General features: G+C 43.0%; 1 protein-coding gene across 1 annotated transcript in view; it reads left to right on the plus strand.

Moving 5' to 3' along the window:
* Positions 1-23,747, plus strand: part of LOC147727409 (prostaglandin reductase 1-like) — an 841,629-nt gene that overhangs the window by 388,220 nt on the left and 429,662 nt on the right. Inside the window, exon 5 of the mRNA XM_086963105.1 lies at positions 1,725-1,892. Coding sequence (XP_086819231.1) covers positions 1,725-1,892 — 168 coding nt within the window. The remainder of the gene's footprint in view (positions 1-1,724; positions 1,893-23,747) is intronic.

The following is a 23,747-nucleotide window of genomic DNA, read 5'->3' on the forward strand; positions in this document are numbered from 1 at the left end:
CGACACCACTCAGCTTGTGGAAATTCATTTTGATATTTTTAAAAGAGGACGGGCCCATAAAAGACAACATACATGCACTGTGTGTTTTTTTTAGTGGTGTGGTTGTAGTTTTGTTAGTCACTTTGAGTACGAAATTTACTCCGAAGCCTAAAATAACATCCAAGTGATTTGTTTACTTGGAGGGAGAGCTCTTTAAGCCGAGCAGCACGTTGAAGAACTAGGCCCTCTGAGGCAGAGCAGGTGGCATGGGGTAACATAGCAAGTCCATAAGACCCACGATTAAAAATAGGTTTAGTGAGCCTGCTGCAGGTCATACGTGAATCATGCCACTCCTGTCAATGGTATAACAATGGAAAAAGGCAGTAAAAAATGTCTCAGTCTTTCAGAAATACAATGCAATGTATTAGAATTTTTTTTAAGCAATCTATAACTGTATATGAGTGGATGAACGGGATAAATTATAGAGCTTGCATCGTGAAGAAAACCACCTGTTCCGTCTGGAGCGGCATTTCAGCAGTGGGATAATTGCATTTCCGGGATAAGAGGAGCTAGTCGTGTGTACCACAAAGGTAGGGGGTCGCGCAGGGGTGGGGGCTGGGCCGGGGAGAGTTTTAAAATAAAATAAAAAACTTACCGGACCGGGTCAACGTTGCCTCTGCTCCGGTCCCAGGGTCCTGTTGGTTGGCGCCTACAAACAGCTGCGACGTCACTGCTGGCAAACCCTCTTAGAGCAGGGCTGTTCACCGCCCTGCGCCTGCCCATTAGGAGACCGAGTTTTAAGCCTTTGCTCAACCCTCGCTCTCCTAATGGGCATGCGCCAGCAGACCAGACACTAGTGCGCATGAGTGGGCACAGAGGAAAAATTTGCCCTCCGTCCCCACTCATGCGCACTTGTGTTGTGCTGCCTGCCCCATGTCTGACAATCATGTCAGTCAACATGATGTCGGACCGCCCACCCCCTTCAGACTCAGAAGGGGGTGGGCAGTCCGTCGTCATGCTTGATTGACATGATTGATTGTCAGTTCTCCCTAGAGACGCCGAGGGAGCTGCGGGAGTGGGAGGCTTGTGGGGCAACGCCCCAGCGCCCTTAATGACACACCGCCACTGGAGTTAACCCTTTCAATACATGTTGCGCATTCACCAGGACCTCTATTGTTCGAGGCAGGCCCAGATAAGAGAGGGACTGGTGAATGTATTCACTACCTTATTTAAAATGGCATATATTGCACAGCCAATCGTATGCAGATGGCCCAAAGGAGCACATGCACGTACAACTTAGATGCAGACGTGCAAGCTCATCTGCGAAGCTATACAGCTTTGACTTCTCAGACAATGTCTCCATGAACATCCACTCAGCTCAAGGCGGTGTTATGCAAGATGATGTTTGGAAAGGTGTGAGAACAGTCACAGGCTACTCATGTTAATTGCCATTTCTCAAAGAGTTTGATGACCTTGACCCTAGAGAGCATTAGGGTACTGAGGGTGACTCCGAGAAACAAAGCTCTCAGGAAAAGGCTATCCTTGTTGTTGATGTTATGTGTTCTTGCTTTAAGGAGTATTAGGAATATGTTCAGACCGGTGAAGCAAAAGTAAGCCTCGCGGAAAATTCCCAGTAATCTCAATGTGTGTATATTGGATAAATCCCTTAGAACCTGTAGAAAAGTGTAATGAATTGACATATTATTCTGGATATACTGTGAATACTTTTTGTTTCACTTTTACAGAGTTATTGAAAGCAAGAACCATACGTTTCAAGTTGGTGAATTTGTTGTTTCCTCAGCTGGTTGGACAACACATTCCATTTCGAATGGCACTGGTTTAAACTTGCTGCTTCCAAACTGGCCAGAAAAGATCCCAAAATCATTAGCTATTGGTGCAATTGGCATGCCAGGGTGAGTACCAAAACGAAGACACAGATTGCATCAGATGAGGATGTTTAATAACTGATGAAATAACTATAAGTCCTGCCCCTGCCAGGCACACTTTTGTCCAATGATGTAATTTCAAATGTTGCAGTCATGCAATCATTGGTGTCAAAGATCATGGCATGGGTGATGTAATATGTGGGGTACTTAGCTGTACTTGGCTAGGGTGCAAGTTATAGTTACTATAGGGCATGAGTTATAGTTAGATAACTATAAGTGTTGAATTTCAGTGTGTTTATGTGTTTAAATCTAACTTTTTTTGTGTAAAATGTAACGTTGTCACTGACATTTTCACCTAACTGACCATAACATCTAGTTATAGATAGGCTAACACTTCCAATGGAAGGACATTTTTTTGTTTTGCTAATAACTTTGGCACCATTTGGTGCCATTTGATGAATCTGCGCAAAATTTTCAAATAAAGATTCGTCCACCTCATCTCCATTTTGGAAAGTGTTGTGCTGATCCGTCAAGCAGGAGCCTAAAAAAGAAGTGAGATCCCATTATGGTGATTTCCCATGTTAATTCCTGTGAGAAATCGAATAAATGGTGTATCGAAATTATATCAAATTTGGCAAAAAAGTTGGAACTTTACTGAGAAAGTAAATCCATTCAGTGATTTAATAAAAATTCACATTTGAAAAGGTGCTCAGGTTGAGCTTTTTTGGTAATGAACCTTAAAGACCCAACAAAGTCCACTTGCGAAGAACTGCACTATTCTCCTATACTTTTAGGATTTTGTTTCAGAGTTTATTGTTATTTTATTAAGAAATGTAAGGCCAACCCCGACCTGCGCACACCACTCCATGCCCTGTAAGGAGCCAGGCCCTGCACAAATCCTCGCTCCAATCCATTGAGAGATACCTACTCCCCACTATGCTCGTCCTTTGGCCATGCACAGTGTGGGATTGGGCGCAAGGCATTGCCAGTGGCCAGGAATTGTGCCCAACCCCCTACATGTGTGCTATCACAAAAAACACAAGGCTTTCTGGCATTGCTGCATGCGGTTGGTCTTGCAGGTCCTGGAAGTAATCAAGCAAGCGTACTGACTATGTCAAAACATCACAATAGCAAAACATAAAAATGGCCCGATTGGCTTTATCAAGATGTGAGCATATCAATATGTATAAAGTAAGTTTAGCATCTTTATCCAAAAATCACCAATATTGTTAATCAAATGTATATTCTAGTTCACACAATACAATGTTTAGTAGCTGCTTATTATAAAATACAATTATAAAGTTTGAATTAAATAAATAAAATCAACATATCTGTGAGTCGTTCTTACAACTTCATTTTGTGGGTTGAAAAATGATAAAGGAATGACACAGAGACATAAAAAAAATAAATTAATAAAATCATCATGTCTTTGAGCACTTTTTAACATTTGCAGCCCACAAATTGCAGTCATAAAAAAAACCACAAGCGGGCACTGCATTCCAGCTGAAGAGCACAGAGCTCCAGCTATGAGTGATTTAAAATATGTTAAGTTCTCCTAGGGACATGGATTTAATGAACATGGGGAGGTGGATTTACTGTTTTTTGTTTTTTTAATGTTGCTGGGGGCTGGTGTACCTCCTGCAGCCCTCCATAACATTGAAAAATCTGTTTGGAGGTGCCCCTGCCATTTCTAAGGATATCACCAAGCTAAAAGCAAAAACACACTAAATAGCCCTTCCAGAGCATTATGGGACACTCCTTCAAGGAGCAGTGAAAAACAAATGAGCAGCTACTGATGCTCATTTATTATTCACTTTGATATATATACATAATATATATATATTCAACTCTCTTTAGACTTTGCAAGTTTTCCTCGAACGCACGGAGAAGGACCACAAGGTAAGTGTTGAAATGTTATTGTTGCGATGTCGCCATTACGCGTTTCCGCTCCTGAAGTTGCAGAATTATTTCTTTGTTTGATTTTAACGTGACAGAGTGCTCATTGACCAGCGCAAAATTTGCGTTGGGTATGGACCTAGATGAAATGTTAAACAAGTGGTTGACAAGCATAGACAATACTGCATTTCATAGCGTTCTAGCATTGTTTGGGTATGACATATCTTTTGGTCAATTAAGATCAACTTATGCATTAAATATATATATATATATATATATATAAATATTCAGATAAAAATTTCTTTTAGTAAAATACTTTTTTTTGTACACACTTAAACGCTGTTGATTAAGACAAATATTAAGAGACCAAATTTGTATTGTGCCTACATGACAATTATTCACTTGGAAACATTATCAGCATAACTTTATACATATAGTTGTCAATATACTTCATTTTTCTTTTGGTGTGTATATGCAACTAAGGGCGCGTAACATCACATGTGCTATGGTATTTGTCATTGCTTTGTTTTAAACCTTTTAGGCCATATTATCCTGTGTAAAGTGCTAACATGGTAAATAAAGTGCTAGTGGGGGACTTGCTAAAATTCCTACTGTTCTGTGCACAATTTAATTTCTTATTTTATCTATGTTATGTTATTAAATATCATAACATTGCACATTACTCACCATGGTGCTTGATTTGTGACCATCATATCTGCCAAAATTCTTGGTATAAATACCCAATGTCCCACAAATGTATTTCAAAGCACTACTTTTGTTGTCATATTTATATACAATTTTATGTTTCTGTAATCTTAAATTTAACTCATTGATCATTTGCGTGTAGACATTGAACACTCAAAATAATAAATATGAAATATACAAATATATATAAATAACATTAATATCGTAAAAATATGCAATATGACTCATAAAACATAAAGCCGCCAGTGCAATTTTGAATTGTGTGACACCCTATACACAAGTATAGAGCTCCTCTGTTATGTTGAGCTCCCCTGGGTGTTTGGAGTCCATTTCAAGAAAGTACTTCATTTCTAGTCTACGTAATTTAGCTTCCCTGTTGCCACCTCTTCTGCTCAGTGGTACAGAGTCAATTAAAAAGTATTGTAGATCTTGACTTCTAGACTTGTGGTACTCCTTGAAATGTCTTGCGACTGGATATGTATTGTCTTGGGTATTTATGGCCCGTATATGTTGTAGTACCCATTTGTGTGATTGTAATTTGGTACAGCATATGTATTTTAGGCCACATAGGCATATCAATACATAAACCACATATTCTGTTTTACACGTCAAAAGTTTGCTGATTTTGTACTGCGTTTGGCTAAAGGGGGTCTGATACGTGGTTTTACTTATTCCCTGTTGACACGCTTTACACGTTTTGCACTTGAAGAAGCCTTTGTTTGTTGGTTTTAGGCCGGCTGCTTCCCTCAATCACCTCAGGACTAGTTTTAACAAGTTTGTCCCTCTTAGTTAATACCCTGCTGTGCGTGACTGATATCTTGTGTGGTAGTGTTGTTCCTATAACTGGATCACTCAGTACAAGTGGCCAATTGCATGTGATTATGTTATGTAATTATCTGTGCTGTCTGCTAAAGTCCATGATTATTCTAAAATCTTCAGTTTTAGACTATCGCTGATATACCAGTTGGTCTTGGTAAACTATTGTTGTCTCACGTTTTCCCCTGACTAATTCTACTCTGTCTTCGATCATGGATCTAGTAACGGCCCCATTGATAGTCTTGAGTGCATAACCTCTTTTGAGGAGCCTGGCTTTACTGTCCTGTTGGGCTTTTTTAAGAGTATTATTGTTTCTGTTTATTATCCTTAGTCTGAGCATTTCCCCATAGGGGATGCTATTTATCAAGAGTCTTGGATGGGTACTGCTAGCATGCAGGGTCAAATTGCCAGCTGTTTCTTTTCAATATAACCTGGTCTCAATTTTATCAATGTGGATGTAAATCTGAGTGTCTAGAAAGTTGACTGTAGTGTCACTGATTGTGGCTGTAAAATGTAAATTTAATGTATTTTCATTAATGGTGTTGATAAAGTTCTGCGCGTCATGGTGTGTGCCTCTCCATATTATAAACAGATCTTCTATATAGCAGAGCCATAATTTGATGTTGTTTTGCATACAACTACTGTGTTTTCTGTGAGTACCAGCTCCTCCCACCAGCCCATCTGAAGACATGCGTAGCTGGGGGAGAAGCTGGCACCCATGGCTACTCCTCTGATCTGTTGATAAAGCATATTGTTGAACATAAAGTTATTGTTCAGGCAGACTTCTATCCTTTCAATCAAACATTTGACTATGTCAGGTAAACTGTCCAGGTCTTTTTGATAAATAATGTTTCAATGCAGTTACACCATCACTGTGCCTAATGCTAGTATACAATGATGTAACATCTAGTGAAACTAGCTAGTAATCTTTGTGCCAAGTAAAGTCTTTCAATATGTTTAAAAAGTCACTGGTATGTCTCAAATAGGAAGATATTGATTGAACATATCCTTGTAAAAAATAGTCCACATATTGTGACGTGTAATCTAATAGTCCATCGCACGCCGATATAATAGGTCTTCCTGGTTTGCATGTGTCTTTGTGTATTTTAGGGATAAAGTAAATTGAGGGAGTTGTTGGATAATCAATCTTTAAAAATATGTATTCCTGCATACATATTAGTCCTCTAGTTCCCCAGGATGATAGTTTGGCGTAATAGGAGTTCAACATTGTTTTAAGATTTGACCTACGGCTTTTTAAATAACATGTTTGATTATTTAGTTGCAATAGGGCCTCTATTTAAACTTTACAGAAACACATAGTCACTGGATGCCATCAGTGAGGTCATCAGTGATGTCATTTGAGATGTCATCAGTGATGTAACTGACCATGTTATGAATTATGTAAATGTATTGGCATTTATATAGCGCACTACTTACCCGTAGGGTCCCAAGGCGCTTCGACTGCTGCGAAACCCTTCCTGGCTTCCCTGAGAGATGGTCCCTTAATGGGTATCTCCAGGGTGAGACCAGGCATCCCCGGCGGTCTGGTGGGGCCCTTAGTGAAGATGAGGCAAGCTAATGCCCAGAGTTGCCGAGTGTGATCGCTGATCAGAGTGGGCACCGAGGCGAGAGAATTATCGAGTCCGCTGACCCTGGTCCAGAAACCTGCCGCGCCGGGAATCGAACCCTGGTCCCGGGCCGTCCTCTGCTCTCGGGTCTGCCGCCTCTAACCAGTGAGCCACACTACTTCACTACTTATGTAATTTGTGACGTATCAGAAGTACATTGCGAGGGCGTGAGTTATAGTCAGCTTAACTAACTATAACAGCCAAATTTCTCCGGTTTTGCATGAGTGAAATTTGCAACTAACTACAACCTCCCTCAAACCTATGGTTTTTTTCAGTGAATATATATATATGTATATATATGTGTTATCTATACTACTATTATAAAGAGAGAACACAAACCTGTTGGCAAGGTAAACTCGGGAACCACAGCACCAATCCACACACCCAATACATTGTTGTAATCCTCAGGGTGTACAGATGGACATAGGCTATAGAAAGTAAAAAAACGGTAAATTTAAAAATATAACTTAAAAAAAAAGTAGTGCCCTGAAAGTAGCGCCGGCCGCGACGCTGACCGCCACGACGTAGCGATGGCCGCAACGTACGTGATGACGAGGAGGAGCGGCGGTGAAGTGAGGAGCTAGGGAGGAGCGGCTGCTCAGGTAAGGCTCTGGGACACGGGACGGGAGGGAGCCGGTGCGGGAGGTTGGCCTGGAACAACTGCGGTAAGGCTCAGGCTCTGGGAGCAGCATTTCAGGCTTGCGTGCACTCCCGCCCCTCCCCCGCCCACCACGACATTGTCCGGGACACAGACAATGTCGTGGCTGGCGGAGGCCGGGGCGGTGGTGCACGCAAGCCTGAAATGCTGCCCCCAGCCCCCTTCTGCCCCAGGCAATGCTGGGGCGGGCTGCTAGTATGTATATATATATATATATATATATATATGCGGAAACTCCAAACACCACTTCCGAGTCAGACAGGAGTCAGACCGGCAAGGAAACATAGGAGACAGACCACCAAATGCGCTTCACAGGTTCTTTATTGCAGGATAGTCGGTAGGCAAGAGGGCACTACGCGTATCGGGCTTGAAAAGCCCTTGTTCACATGCAAGTGAGCCAGTTAGAATTTTTTAATTTTATAATGCAGTGCACACCCAATCAGCCCGCCCAGTCACATGATGTCAGAATGTCAAAGAAATGAAAGACATACTACTCCTGTCTGTGGGAGTGTAGTGCTACATACGGACTTTTTACATTTCGCAAATAGTGTGTAAATCAAATAAACAATCATTCTAGATACAATGAAATACAACACTATGCAATAAAAGTGCAATATAGTTCCACAAGTAATATTTGTGACAATTTCATATAATCAATTCCAGGATAAATCCATTTAAAAAAACCGTAAATTTCAAACATAATGTATTTAAAGTGACTGGAGGATCTAAGGCTGATTCATAAGTGCAAATATATACAAATTAGACTGGTTCCAAGCCTGCGTCAAGTGGAGTATATTAAAGTGCATAGGGAAATAAGGGAAATGGGGATAAAGTGCTAAACCTACATATTGCAAAGTATCCTGTGTATTTAATGCATGAATGCAAACAGTAAGAGATAGGACACAGTCCTTCTATATATCTCTTAAAACGCTGTAAAAACATTTGATACTAACATAAGACTACAATATGTAAAATTCATTATAGCTAAAAACACCCAGTGCAAAAAAAGTGCTAGTAAATATCATACAACATTTGATAAAAGGTGTATACAAAGTATTAAATAACAATATTTACAAAATTGGAGAAGGTAAGGAGTTAAATCTATCGATGGAAAAATGGCCAACAAGGAACTTGACTGGCCAAGCAAATGGCTGACTAAACAAGTACTGTCTCTGGTCACCTAGAAAAGAATATTTGGCCCACTAGATAACAGGGTACCTGACTATCTAGAGGGAAAGACACCAAGATTCAATTAGTATATTAAAAACTCAGTATCGAAAGACAGAAAGCATATCACAAGAAATGACGAAGATCCTCTGTAATGTTAAGCCCATTCAGCCATTTACTGTCAAATTTGAGGATCATTCGTGACTCTAATTGCCGGAGTTTGAGCTCACGATTGCCACCTCGCCTTAGTTTGGGGACTGAGGCTAATACATAGTATGATAAGCAATTGATGTCCTTGTTGTGTGAGCTCAAAAAGTGGCGTGCCACCGGATATGCAGGATCTGAGTGCAAAATGGCCCGAATATGCTGCAAAATTCTGACATGTACTGGCTGTTTGGTACTGCCTACATAATTGAGGCCACAAGTACATGTCAGTACAAATACTGCATATTCCGTTTTGCATGTATGCTGGCCTTTAATGGGAATCTCAGTGTCGCTGAAGGGGGTTTTATAGTGTGTCTTATTAATTCCGAAATTACATGCTCTACAGGTAGAGCATTTCCGGAATCCCTCCTTGATTAGCCAGTTTGGTTTACATTTGAGCTCAGGACTACTCTGATCGAGCACAGCACTCATACTCAGTGCCCGACGAAAGGTGACCAGGGGTTTATCAGGAAGCATATTACCCAATACACTATCAGTTAGTATAGTGGGCCAATGATGGTTGATTATTTGCCTTATCCTGTTTTGTTGGCTACTGTAATTAGTGATAAATCTGGGACATTCCTGTTTGGTGATATCTACTATCTCATCAGGTAATTCAGTATTCTCAGGAGCTTGACTTAGCAGACTGGCCCGTGTTCTGCCCTGTGATTTTGCTAACGCTTGATTAAACATTTTTTCTGTGTATCCTCGGGCTTTCATGCGACTGCGCAGGTCATTAACACACATCTCAAAGTCAGTAGCAGTACTACATATTCTTTTCAACCTGAGAATTTCTCCATAGAGAATACTTTGGATCGTGTGCCTGGGGTGTAAACTAGAGGCATGGAGGGTAGTGTTACCCGCAAGGCTTTTACGATGGAGAGTTGTCTGCACCCTGCTATGATCATCAATATACACAGTGACATCCAAAAATTCCGCTTGTTTGGCGCTTATTTTAGAAGTGAATCTAAGGTTAAATGGATTGTCATTAATTGCATCAATAAAAGCACAAGCTTCTGTTTCATCACCTTGCCAAACTATAAAAATATCATCAATATAGCGAAGGTATCAAACAATTTTTTCTCGTACCCACACTTGATGCGTAACGTTGAGGACCCGCTCCTCCCACCAGCAAACGTGCAAGCACGCATAGCTGGGGGAGAAGCAGGCCCCCATCGCCACGCCCCTCAGTTGCCTCCAAATTTCTTTACCAAATAAAAAATAGTTGTTGTATAAACACCATTCAAGTAGGCCCAGAATCACTTTGTTATGCTCATAAAAGTCAATTGGCCGACGGCCCACAAAATGAGAGACTGCATTCATACCATCAGTGTGTGAAATGCTAGTGTATAGCTGTTCAACATCCAAAGTAATAAGCAGCATGTCATTTTGCCATTCTAGATCCTCTATTTTAGCCAGAAAATCTCCAGTGTCACGTACAATGCTAGGCAGGCTGCTTACCCATTTTTGCAGAAAAAAATCCACATATTGGCCTACTCTTTCTCCACAGCTGTTTATCGCAGAGATGATCAGCCTGCCTGGCACCGGTGATTGTCCTTTGTGTACTTTAGGAATTAAATACATAATTGGCAAAGTGGGATGTTCATTAAGCATGAATTGGTACTCTTCCCCTGAGATTAGGCCCACTCTGCGATATTTTTGTAGGAGTTTGCTTAAGCTTTCATTAGCCTTGGTATATTCCTTGTTTGTAGATTTTTTGTAACAAGCTGGATCCGATAGCTGTCTTTGGGCTTCCAGAATGTACGCTGCTTTTGGCCAAATAACGATGTTTCCACCCTTATCCGCCATTTTAACTACGATGTCAGGATTGTTCTTTAGTTTCTTCATCAGTGCATAGTATTGCGCCTGTTTCACATCATATTTCTTTCTTTTTTTGTGGATGTTGCTAGTTTTATGCAGTTTTTTAATTTCTGTAATGACACAATCCTGGAAAACGTCAACTGCATCACGAGTCATAATTGGTACAAAATCAGATTTTCTCTTAAATGGAGTAATGCCTGCTCCTAATTTGGATATATTGATTCTTTCGAGTCGGTTTTGTGTGCTCACCACTTCACTTTCATTGATTGTTCCACTGCTATCTTCATTCGCTAAATCATGGATGGCAAGAAGCGCTGGTGCATCTGAAACTGATAAAGACTGTTCCGTGTCAGTGATATTCAGACTAGCAGAATTGTTGGTGCCAGCAGTGGCTTTGAGACGTTGTAAGGCGAAGAATTTGCGTAGCTTTAATTTGCGGATGTAACAATAAACATCCACTCTGGTAGAAGCATAGTTGAAGTTTTGGTTAGGGCAGTAGTTTAAGCCTAAAGCAAGAAGTTGTTGCTCCGCTTTAGTAAGGACCACATCAGATAAGTTAATAATGGATCTATCCATTATTGTTTCTTTTTCTTCCAACGTTGATTGTTTTTTTGTTGTTTCTTGGCCCCTTTGTTTGCATCTTCTCCGCCTTTCCCGACATTTTTGGTTGCGGCGGGATCTATTGCCGCCTTTTGGCGTGGTCGAAGTGTGCGTAGTCTTTCTGCCACTAAAAAACCCAGCTCCTCATCAATATTCAAAACGAGCAAAGTTTGATTAATGACATTTAAATCCATGCTTGAACCACTTGACCCACTGTAGCTAGACATTGTGTCGCTACTAGCGCCAGCTGAGGCTTCGTCACAGGCTTCATTTTCAACTGTTGTAGGTTGAGCATTGGGTGTGGAGTTTGATGAACCTCTAAATTGTTGTCTTTTTGTTGCGTTATATTTTCTTGCGAAAGTAAATATTTGTCCATTCGCATAGTCTGAAGCGTCTCGGGTGAATTTGCTGATTTTCCTCGCCTTTATTTTCTCGGCATGCTTTTTTAGGCGGTCAACCATTCCTTCTTTCAACTGTTTAGCCTCTTCCACTTCACCCAATGCATTTATTTGTTCTTCAAACTCAGCAATGATTTTCAAAATAGCATCTCTGTCTATGGCGGTGTATTTGATAAGAATACGAACTAAATTCATTGAAGCCGCAAGGTTATTTTTACCCCATTCTTTTAGCATTAATGGGTTGGGATTTTCGAAGCTCGGTGCTAACATGATTCTTAGCCCTCGTGGCACCCTCTTGACTTCTGCATATTTGGAAAGGGAATAGTGTTCCCACCATTTAGTTATCTCAAGCCGTTTTTGTTTTTCCAATGCCTTGTATAGTGTCTTCACGTTAGATTTTTATTGTGACTCTGCGCTTACCGCTGGTACACTAGTACTGTTACTTGGCGTCATGACTTGACTGAATAGTAACTCCGCCTCCTCCTCCCTCACACGGAACTCCTCCGCAGACATAACCTCTACTTTGCCCGACTTTGAAATATTGCAAATTACACCACCTTGATGACTAGTTGGTTCAAATGGTGTTATCGTTATGCGCTATCCCCCGAAAACAGGGAAACCTTTCCACCTCCGTTCTTCCACAGACTTAGACTCACCGCGTACACCGCTGTCACTCCTCTGGCAGAGCCTTCCGAATCCGCCGATGAATGCCCGGGTTGCACAGCCGGTTGAGGATATCTTGTTACAGGTCGCATGAGGGGGCTGCCACGATTGATTTCCTCCAGGAAAACTTTTGAACACGATGGCTTGACAGTGGCGCCACAACCAGGAAAGGGGGTCCGGAACGAAAGCAAGCCGGCTTCCGTAATTGAATACGCGGAAACTCCAAACACCACTTCCGAGTCAGACACATATATATATATATATATATGTCTATATATGTCTGTATATGTATATATATATATATATATATATATATATATATATATATATATATATATATATATATAGCTTCCAATCTTTTCCCTCCACCAGGAAAAAGTGTGACCATGCTCCGGGGGACTATAAAAGCGGCTTTATTTGTTGTAGCTGCACAAGCATAAAAAGGGTTTCCTGAAACGCTACGCAGACGCATTTCTTCCTTAAAATGGATTCATCAGTGCCTGTTCCAGTTGTTTCCTTGTCACGGGTTCATTGCTGTGCTGTTATATCAGCTGTGACCACTCCCAGTCACGTGGTCACGCCCCTTCTCTGCCTCACAGGTGTGAAGCTCCTTGTGCTGTTCCTGCTGCCCCACTGCATGCTGGACATTGTATATATATATATATATATATATATATATATATAGTCTGACAAGGGAGGGAATATAGTTTTATGGCCGCGCAAACTATATCTAGAAGAGGCCCTCTCTCAATTAAACGATTCAGACTGCTATAGACACAGCGACATCTCACTGATCAAGAAAGCCCAAGAAGATTTCTACTCGCTATTAATGGGGTGGAGATCTTTTGTCTTGCTGAGTATGGATGAACTCAAATATCTTAAGAACAACAATCCGGTCATGCCAGTCATATACCTAATCCCGAAGATCCACAAGAACCCACATAAACCCCCGGGAAGACCAATAATAGCAGCGTGTGGGGGGCTACTAGAAAAGACAACTGTCTACGTGGACTCTTTCTTGCAGGAGTTTGTGCAGAGTTTACCATCCTTTGTCCAAGACTCCAATGATTTTGTGAGGAAGATACAGGATATCAAATGGGATTCGGACTCATGGCTCATTACATTAGACGTCACGTCTTTATATACAAGTATCAACCACCAAGACGGACTGCGAGCCATTGAATTCTACTTAGGTTTGAGACCAATCATCATGGCTGACCATAATTGTATGTTACTTTCTATGATTTCATTCTGTTTACACCATAATTTCTTTATGTTTAACAACAGATATTATCAGCAAGTCAGGGGTGTAGCCATGGGGGCCTGTTTCTCTCCCAGTTATGCCTGTCTCCATATGGGCTACTGGGAGAGACAGGTCCTCTTTGGCGAACACTCCGACATTGCCAGGCGGTCTATAACAAGATGGTATCGTTATATAGACGATGTGTTCCTGGTCTGGAAGGGCACTCGTCTAGAAGCTGAGCAATTTGTTGATATGCTAAACTGTAATGATTTCAACTTGAAGTTTACCTCGACCATTAGCAGAGATCAGGTGCATTTTCTAGACATGACAGTCACACCAGGAGGAGACAAACTTGAAACCAGGTTGTACCGCAAGGCAACGGCTGGAAACACAATACTCCATGCCAGCAGCCATCACCCTGCTCACCTTATACGCAGCATCCCGTATGGCGAGACGCTGCCCATTAGACGTCTGAGCAGTACTGAAGCTCAATGCAATCTAGCTCAGCAAGCCAGTAGGTCTAGATTTTTGGCAAGGGGGTACAAGGCTGCAGTGGTTGATAGGGCTATAACTAAAGCAAATGCCCAGTCTCGCAATCAAGCCTTGCAACGCAAAGTTACAAATACGCCTACCACCTCCCAGGATCAAACAGCAAGATTGATCTGGGCCTACAATAGACAGCATGGGGCACTTGGTAAAATTATCTCCAAGCACTGGGGTTTGGTCAAATGTGATCCTGTCATAGGTGACAAAATTCCAACCACTCCTTCTATCACATATAGGAGAGCATATTCTATGCAAAATGCCTTAGTCAAATCCAGCCCAGAAGTTCCTACGCGAAAGAATTGGTTAGAGAAGAGTAAGGGCTTCAGGAAGTGTTCTTCCTGTAAGGCATGTCAGCATGGGCTGAACAAAACAGAATATGTGGTTCCTTTCACCCCCAGCGCGCGCAAGATCAAAAAACAACTGACTTGCAAGAGTGAATATGTGGTGTATGTGCTGGAGTGTCCGTGTGCCCTGCGGTATGTGGGTAGTACCAAGCTGCAGGTGCACAAGAGGATACTCCAGCACATAAGGGCCATCAACACGAATGACCCGGCTTATCCGGTGGCCCGCCACTTCAAGGAGCACCACAACAATGACAGTTCCCTGTTACGATACTATGCGGTAGATAGTGTGGGCCCTCTTAAAAGAGGAGGAGATAGGGATGGAGCTCTAAGAAAATTGGAGACCAGGTACATACTGGAAATGGATAGTCGAGCCCCGGGGGGATTGAATTCTACAGAAGATTTTTACACGTGTCTCTGAAATGCCAACATAAGTGTAAACCTGTGGGCCTTCCCTACCCAACAGGATACCATCCTCCTAGTCGTTCTGTCAATTCATCTGACTGTTAATAAGTTAAGATTATTTCTTCACCAACCAGCACATGTCTAGTTCTGCGGATGGTTTCAGTGTGCAGTGCAGCCTAGGCTTAGGCTGCACAAGGATGTATAAAGAGCATAACACCATGACCAAATAAAAAACGAGAGGATTCATAGATAAAAAACTTTATGTATAAAACAACTTCCACAAAAAATGCACATGGTAACGTCCTTTTCACTACTCACTTAGGTATATCAATGGTATGGTGAGGCTCAACCAATGGTCATTTGTTTTTGCAGGGAGTTATAGGAGGAGAGGCTGCGATGTTCTCATAACCTAGCGGTGGGTTAACATCTCCTCTCCTCCTAACCCTCCAGCCGTACATAGACACATGAGTAATCAGTGCGCATAATACAAATAGGATGCTGCGATCTTGGTGGTAAGACCTCATATGCATTCATGCAGTTATGTTCTAATTTTCCACCTGAGGTCTCATCTTGTGTAAATAGTGTATGTCGGGTGTATATATATTTATTGGCAAGATGCTTGTACATTCATGTTTTTATACCTATATTTATATATTTATAACTCATGATCTATTTTTCTATACCTGATTTTAAACATGATATTGTACATCAAGTATATTGCGTTTATTTATAGCGATGACTAACTGTTTACATGACACTATTTGCACTTTATCAAATATATTGCACTTTTGCCTATTTTTGCACTGCAAATTAACTGGATATCCCAGGGATTCTTTTTGTGTATTGCTCACAATGGTTATATAGCATTTGCACTTTAAGTATTACTATTTGTACTTGGCGAAATAGGCTGAATTCAGGGATTATCCCGCGATGAGTTGTGCATATAACTGTTGTCTATGTCTATGATATTAATCATTCCACATGTGACCTTGTCCCACCAATGATGTTGCACTTAATCGAGCACTAGCACTTTAAAAATTGCCTCCTCCCTAGCATGCGTCATGTGATCAAGGCCTCTGTGAAGGCCGAAATGTCATGCTGAGGTGTGCCGTCTCCCCGACGAAATAAAAATACACTGCTCACCTGCACCTGAGGTCTCCTCTCTTCTTCCTGCGCTGCGGTATCCAGGATTGGGCTCCGGGCGAGAGTTAGCGGGGATTGTTCCATATATATATATATATATATATATATATATATATATATATATATATATATATATATATATATATCCATCAACGAGTTGCCTGTTGTGAGGAAATCCGACACAGGTAAGTTCAGTATAAGCCACCATTTATTATTTCGGAGGGCATACAATATTCAAGCTGCGGCCAGTACTTCGCACAAGTAGCAATGTCCTTTCCAACGCGTTTCGTGAACCAAATCACTTCATCAGGGGCTGTGGGCATTGGCGTGAAGGAGAACACACCCTTTTTAATTACTTATCTCCCGCCCAGATGGGTGTAACCACACCCGTGGTATGCTTGTTTTTGAAGTTGTTCAAAATTCACCCAGGGGTGTGCTGTCCTCGCTTCAAATTAAACAAATTTTCTCTCTCAAGTGGGTTGCTCCGTACTGAAGTAGCCTGTCATGCTTTTTCAGTCCTCCAAGGCCAAACCTATCCAACAGCCTCAGCGCCGCTTGACACTGAAACAGGACTGCACGAAGTGCAGCGGGGCATTTCCTCGCGGCTCAGGCAGGGCCGCTACAAATCCAACAACGAGTTGCCTGTTGTGAGGAAACCCGACACAGGTAAGTTCAGTATAAGCCACCATTTATTATTTCGGAGGGCATACAATAATCAAGCTGCCGCCAGTACTTCACACAAGTAGCAATGTCTTTTCCAACGCGTTTCGTGAACCAAATCACTTCATCAGGGGCTGCGGGCATTGGCGTGAAGGAGAACACACCCTTTTTAATTACTTATCTCCCGCCCAGATGGGCGTAACAACACCCGTGGTATGCTGGTCTTTGAAGTTGTTCAAAATTCACCCAGTGGTGTGTGCTGTCCTCGCTTCAACGAGTTGCCTGTTGTGAGGAAACCCGACACAGGTAAGTTCAGTATAAGCCACCAAAGATATATATATATTTTACCTACTGGCGGTCACCAGGGTCACCAGTAGGTAGTTATAGTTAGGACCTAGTTTCCATAGGAAAAGCGTTTTTTGTTTTCTCAATATCATTGGCGCCGGTTGACGAATCTTCGTGTAAGCATGGGCGGAAAATCCGTTACGCTTTCGGATTTTGCGGATTTTCTGTAAATTCGCAATCCGCAAACGCTCGCGAATTTACCGAAAATCCGCAAATTCGCACGCAGCGGATTTTTTTTTCTTGGTGATACAATTTTGCAGCGTGCGGTGTAAGTTCGCAATTGCGAACATGTAGGTGCGGCGGGCAGCAACAATCTCGCACTCGCGAAATTACAAAAATTGCAATTCGGCACAAGAAATCCACTAGCAAGCAGCATAGACCTTCTGAAAATGATGATTTTTATCAGAATAACTCCTCAGGTTGACATTTGCCTGCACTTTTTTGGATTTGAGGCCTTTTGACTTTCTTTGGATCACTTTTGGATTAGAAATCAACTTTCACAAGTAAGCTTGTTTGGGGCATTACAGTTGCTGTAATGCTGTTTTGCAGAAAAACGAGTTTTGCAAAAGTGAAAGCATTCAGCAGGTGCAAAAGTTCAAACTCATCATTAGTAACCATTCCCTGTAGCGCTTCCTGACTGGGGCCCCTCCAGAGTTCAGTTGCTAGTTGCAACAATTGTATGACCCTGCTCTGACCCTCTCAGCAGGCTCATAGAATAGCTACAAGTAGGCCACAAAGGTCCTGGGAAAAAAATTGCACTGCAACAGAAAGCAAATTACAGATAAGGAAGCAGGTGCCAGACTGGAATTTTAAAACAGTGACACATTAATAAATCAACCCCAAATTAATTCATGTCAGTTGAAGCAGAGCAGGTGTGCTTGCTTTTTCCCCCATAATCTACAGTGATGATGAACCAGAGGGTGGCATTGATGTACCAGAGGGTGGCATGGGTGAAACAGAGGGTGGCAGGGGTGAAACAGAGGGTGCTGGGAACCTGTGATGATGAACCAGACGTAGAAACAACATAATCGCGACCGTTGCGAGCCGACATGTAAGTTCGCAATTGCGAACTGGTACAAAACCCTCGCGAACTGGCAGAAATCCTTGCGAACACAAAAAAAAATCCGCAAATTCCCAGTTCAGTTGCTAGTTGCAACAATTGTATGACCCTGCTCTGACCCTCACAGCAGGCTCATAGAATAGCTACAAGTAGGCCACAAAGGTCCTGGAAAAAAAAATTGTACTGCGACAGAAAGCAAATTACAGATAAGGAAGCAGGTGCCAGACTGGAATTTTAAAACAGTGACACATTATTAAATCAACCCCAAATTAATTCATGTCAGTTGAAGCAGGGCAGGTGTGCTTGCTTTTTCCCCCCATAATCTACAGTGATGATGAACCAGAGGGTGGCATTGATGTACCAGAGGGTGGCAGGGGTGAAACAGAGGGTGCTGGGATCCTGTGATGATGAACCAGACGTAGAAACAACATAATCGCGACCGTTGCGAGCCGACATGTAAGTTCGCAATTGCGAACTGGTACAAAACCCTCGCGAACTGGCAAAAATCCTTGCGAACACACAAAAAAAAAAAATCCGCAAATGCGCGAGAATTCGCGGATTTTGCGGATTGCGAGTTCGCAAATTCGCAAAATAGACGAACGCCAGATTCGCAAAATTCGCCCATGCTTATCTTCGTGAAATTTTCAAAATTAGTGGCCCGCTCCAGTCAGCTCTTGTCTTAAATGTTTTCAGGGTGATTTGACAAGCAGGGGCTGAGAAAGGGCTTCCCAAAACACGTTTTTCCCATGTACTTTTCTATCGGAAACTTCAGACAAACCTACAGCCTGAACTGCTGAACGGAATTAAACCAAATTTGGCAGAAAGGTAGTCTGTGGTTCAGAAAGAGCCCTTTTTTATGGTGGTGTAAATCCTTTCAGTAGTTCCTGATAAAGTACAAAAAGAAAATGTTTCAATATCTAGGGCAGCAGTGGGTTTGCAAACCCTCCTGAGCACGAGCTTCACTGTGATAGGCTGCCAGCACTCGAAACCAGGAAGTGTTCGCGGGCATCTTTTGACTCAGTAGAGCTTACTCACAAGAAAACAGTGAAACACAGTGAAAAAAAAGAAAAGGGGCCAGGGCAGAAACACCCTTACCCCTTAGGCCTGCTCAGGGCCAAAAAACATTTTTTTTAAAAACAAATCAGTCCAATTCACGCTGGGGTAACAAATCTGGCTGAGAAAATTTTAAAAAAGTAGCACGGGCTCCCTGCTTCATTGTATTTAAGCCCCCGGGTGGGCCAGGGGACACTGAAAAAAAAGCATGGGGACGCCCGAACCCCCCACGCTGCCCCGGGGACCGCCACCTCCCTGGGGCAAGATTTATGAGTTGCGGGGGCACGCAGCCCGCCCCCCCCATAGCCCCAGGGACTGCCACCTCCAGGGGCTCAGTGTAATAATGAAATAGCAAACACTGGTTTGAATTTTCCAAACTAGATTGCTTTTCCACAAGGGGAGCTGCATGTCAGTAGCTCCCCATGTGAAAAAGCAATGCCGGCAGGACTGTGGGAGAATTGGGGTCCCCCAGGGTCCCCAACGGAAAGGCCAGGCCCCAGGGGATGAGATCCCCGGGGCCATGAGTGGCCTGGGAGGGGGGGCAACACGGACCCCCTCCCTCAATAGCAAAAAAATAAAAATGAGGCATAGTCCCGGGGTTGGGGTCTCCTGGGCTAATAGAGGCCTCAGGAGGGGGGGCCACGCCGCAGGACGTGTTTGCACACATGTAGGCAGGTGGCGGGGCCTGATATGACAAATGTGCAAACGCGCTCCGTGGTGCATTTTTAGTTGGGGGATTAAGTCCCTTTGCATCTGAGGGTCCCTGGCGACAACTAGCCCACCAGGTACCTTCAGAAAGCACAACAGAGTTGCAGTGCAGAGAGGTGAAAAAAGGGACATGGCCTCGGACCACCTCTCTGCAACGCACCTCTGTGGTACTTACTGTAAGTACCTGGTGGTTCTCAGGGTTCAAGGGGACTTAATCCCCCAATGTAATACGCGTCATGAGCTCTCGGGCACGTTCAAAGTTGGGGGAATAAGTTCCCTTGAATCCTTAGGGTCCCTTGGGTCCAACTAGCCCACCAGGTACCTCCAGTAAGTACCAGAGCTGCGTTGCAGAGAGGTGTAAAAAGGGACGAGGTCTTGGACTGCGTCTCTGCAACGCAGTTCTGTGGAGCTTACTGGAGGTACCTGGTAGGCTAGTTGGCCCCCAGGGACCCTCTGGATTCAAGGGGAAATAAACCCCCAACTTAACACCTGCCAGGGGGAGCGTTTGCACAGTGGTGAAGGGAGGCGGCGGGACTGATGTGACATGTGTGTACTTATCCAATCCCTCCGCCAAACCCAAGTACTTATAAATTCACCATGCACTCGCATTGTAGTACTCCAATCATCCAGTCAGTACCCATGCACTCATGCAATGACCCATGCATTAATACATGCACTGCTACAATACCCTCAGCACTACCCATGCAGTCCAGCCATCGCCCTGTCAGTACCCATGCACTCCTTCAATCACCCAGCCAGCACCATGTACTTATCCAATCACTACCAAAACCCAAGCACTTATAAATTCACCATGCACTCTCTTTGCAGTACTCTAATCTTCCAGTCAGTACCCATGTACATGTAGAATGGCCCAAGCACTAACACATGCACTGCTACAATCCCCTAAACACTTCCATGCAGACCTCTAACCACCTACTCACTCCTCCAATTACCCAGGTAGTACCCATGCACTCCAGAAATCCCTCTGTCACTACCCATGCACTCCTCCAATCACCCAGCCAGCACTATGTACTTATCCAATCACTCTGCCAAAATCCAAGCAGTTATAAAATTACCACGCGCTGTCCTTGCAGCACTCTAATCATCCAGTCATTACCCATGTACTCATGCAAGGACCCAGTCACTAATGCATGCACTGCTGCAATCATTTGATGAGTACCTATGTAGTCCAGTAATCTCCCTGGTACTACCTATGCAGTCCTCCAATCACCCAGCCAGTCCTATGTTCTTATCCAATCACTGCACCAAAACCCAAGCACTTATAAATTCACTGTGCGCTCTCCTCGCAGTACTCTAATCATCCAGTCACTTCTCATGTAGTCATGCAATGATCCAGGCACTAATACATGCACTGCTGCAATCCCTGTGTACTACTCATGCAGTCCTCTAACCACCTACACACTTCTCATTCACTCCTTCAATTCCCCTGGTAGTACACATGCAGTCCAGCAATCACCCTGTCACTCCTCGTGCAGTCCTCCAGTCACCCAGCCACTACCATGTGCTAATCCAAACACTCCGCCAACACCCAAGAACTCATAAATTCACTCATGCATTCACCTTGCAGTATTCTAATCTTTCAGTCAGTAGCTATGTACTAATGCAATGATCCAGGCACTAACTGATTACTGTTACAATCCCATATGCCCTACCCATACAATCCGGTACCCTCTTACACACTTCAAATTTGCTCCTTCAATTCCCCAGGTAGTACCCATGAGGTCCGGCAATCACACTGTCACTCCCTGTGCACTCCTCCAGTCACCCAGCCACTACCATGTACTAATCCAAACACTCTTCCAATACCCAAGCACTTATAAATTTACCACACACTCTCCTTGCAGTACTCTATTTATCCACTCAGTACCCATGTACTCATGCAATGACCAAGTCACTAACACATGCACTGCTGCAATACCTTGAGGACTACCTATGCAGTCCAGTAATCTCCCTGGTACTATCTATGCAGTCCTCTAATCACCCAGCAAATCATATGTGCGTATCCAATCACTGCGCCAAAACCCAAACACTTATAAAATCACCATGCACTCTCCTTGTATCACTCTAAAAATCCAGTCACTACTCATGTACTCATGCAACGACCCAGGCATAACTCATGGCAAATACAGAGGAGGTCATGCTAATCATAGGGGTACCCAAATGCATAGTGTACCTAGTGTATGTAGGTGTTTTCACTGTATTCTAAGTGTCTTTAAGCATAGCACTGGCTCTAAGCCTGGTTAGTCAGAGTCAGTTACCACCAGGACCCATCAGCAAAAAGTTGGGGGCACAGGAGGACTTTCTGCTCCTCTGTTGGTTCTTTCTGCACATCTCTTCTTCTTCCTGCACTTTTCTTCGTCTTTCTGGACTTGTCTTGCTTCTTTCTGCACTTTTCTTCACATGTTCTACCTTTGTAGGCATAGTTAGAAATTAGCCTTTAAAAAACCTTTAAAATGCACTGATGAAACTATAGGTTTCAGGGACATTATAGTTAGAAATTTTCATTTAAAAAACCTTAGAAATTCACTGAAAAAACCATAGGTTTCAGGGACGTTAGTTGGAGATTTTACTCGTACAAAACCATAGAAATGTGGCCGTTATAGTTGGTGGACCTAACTATAACTCGCACCACCGCAATGCACTGCTGATAACGTCACATATTACATCACTCATGGCATGCTCAGTGACATCCCTGATGGCATCACTGTTGACATCTCAAATGACATCACTGATGACATCACTGATGAAATCTTTCATCATCATCTAGCGCCATACTTAGTGCTGATAGGAGCCATCACCTTTTCTTTGCCCTCGCCGGGGCAGCATTCCTTAACTTCTCCTGCCAGGTGGTAGCGAAGTTGAATTCCCTGCCCGGGAAAGTACAGGCAGGGTATGCCCATACTCTCCCAGGCAGGGAATCACAGTGTCCTGAGAATCAGAGGGAGCCCCATACTACCACCCCTTTTTTTTAAATTGGTCCAGGGATGAGTTCCCCAGGGCCCAATAGTGGCTCAGGAAGGGCGACCACACGTCCCCTCCCTTTGAGTTAACATTTTGCCCAGGGGAATGGGTCCCCGGTGCCCAATAGTGGCTCAGGAGTGGGGCTACTAGTCCCCTTTCTCCTTTATTTACTCCTGTGTTTGGGTTCCCCAGGGCATTATTGACATATAGGGAGATTGATGACATGCCCCTCCTCTTTAATTATCATTTGGCCTTGCGAATGAGGTCCCCAGGACCCAAGATTGACTCATGGAGGGAGGCCCCACTCACACATCCCTTAATAAATGTATTGAAGTAATGATGAGGCGAGATGGCCCAAGAGGGAAAAAGTCCCCTCAGCCACTCAAAAGGCTATAGTGTTTTAAGGTCTCATGCGAGAGTCCCTCAAGCCCAACCCTCCAGATATGCAAATAATTTGCACCTTAATTTCTCCAAAACTACTGAGGAGATTTACACCAAATCACAAAAAGAACACTTTCTGGACCAAGATCTAACTTTCTGCCAAATTTGGTGTAATTCTGTTAAGTCATTTTCACTGTAGCCCTTTTCAAAAATGTCTATGGATATTGCATAGGGATTTTGTGTTTTCGGACCCCCTCAGTTTCTTGACTCCCAATTCACTGGTCATCCCAAAAAAGAAACTACGCAAAAAAGAATACTTTTTTGGAAAGTTTTGTCAGTTATTAGGAAACCTAAAAAGGCATTTCCTATAAAAATGCAAACCTAACTATAACTACCCAATGGTATCAGTCATGTGTAGGATAAAGTAACCCCTGCCATACATTATAAAGATATTGACAC

The sequence above is a fragment of the Lissotriton vulgaris genome, chromosome 3_1, assembly GCF_964263255.1.
Source record: "Lissotriton vulgaris chromosome 3_1, aLisVul1.2, whole genome shotgun sequence".
NCBI classification, from domain to species: Eukaryota; Metazoa; Chordata; class Amphibia; order Caudata; family Salamandridae; genus Lissotriton; species Lissotriton vulgaris.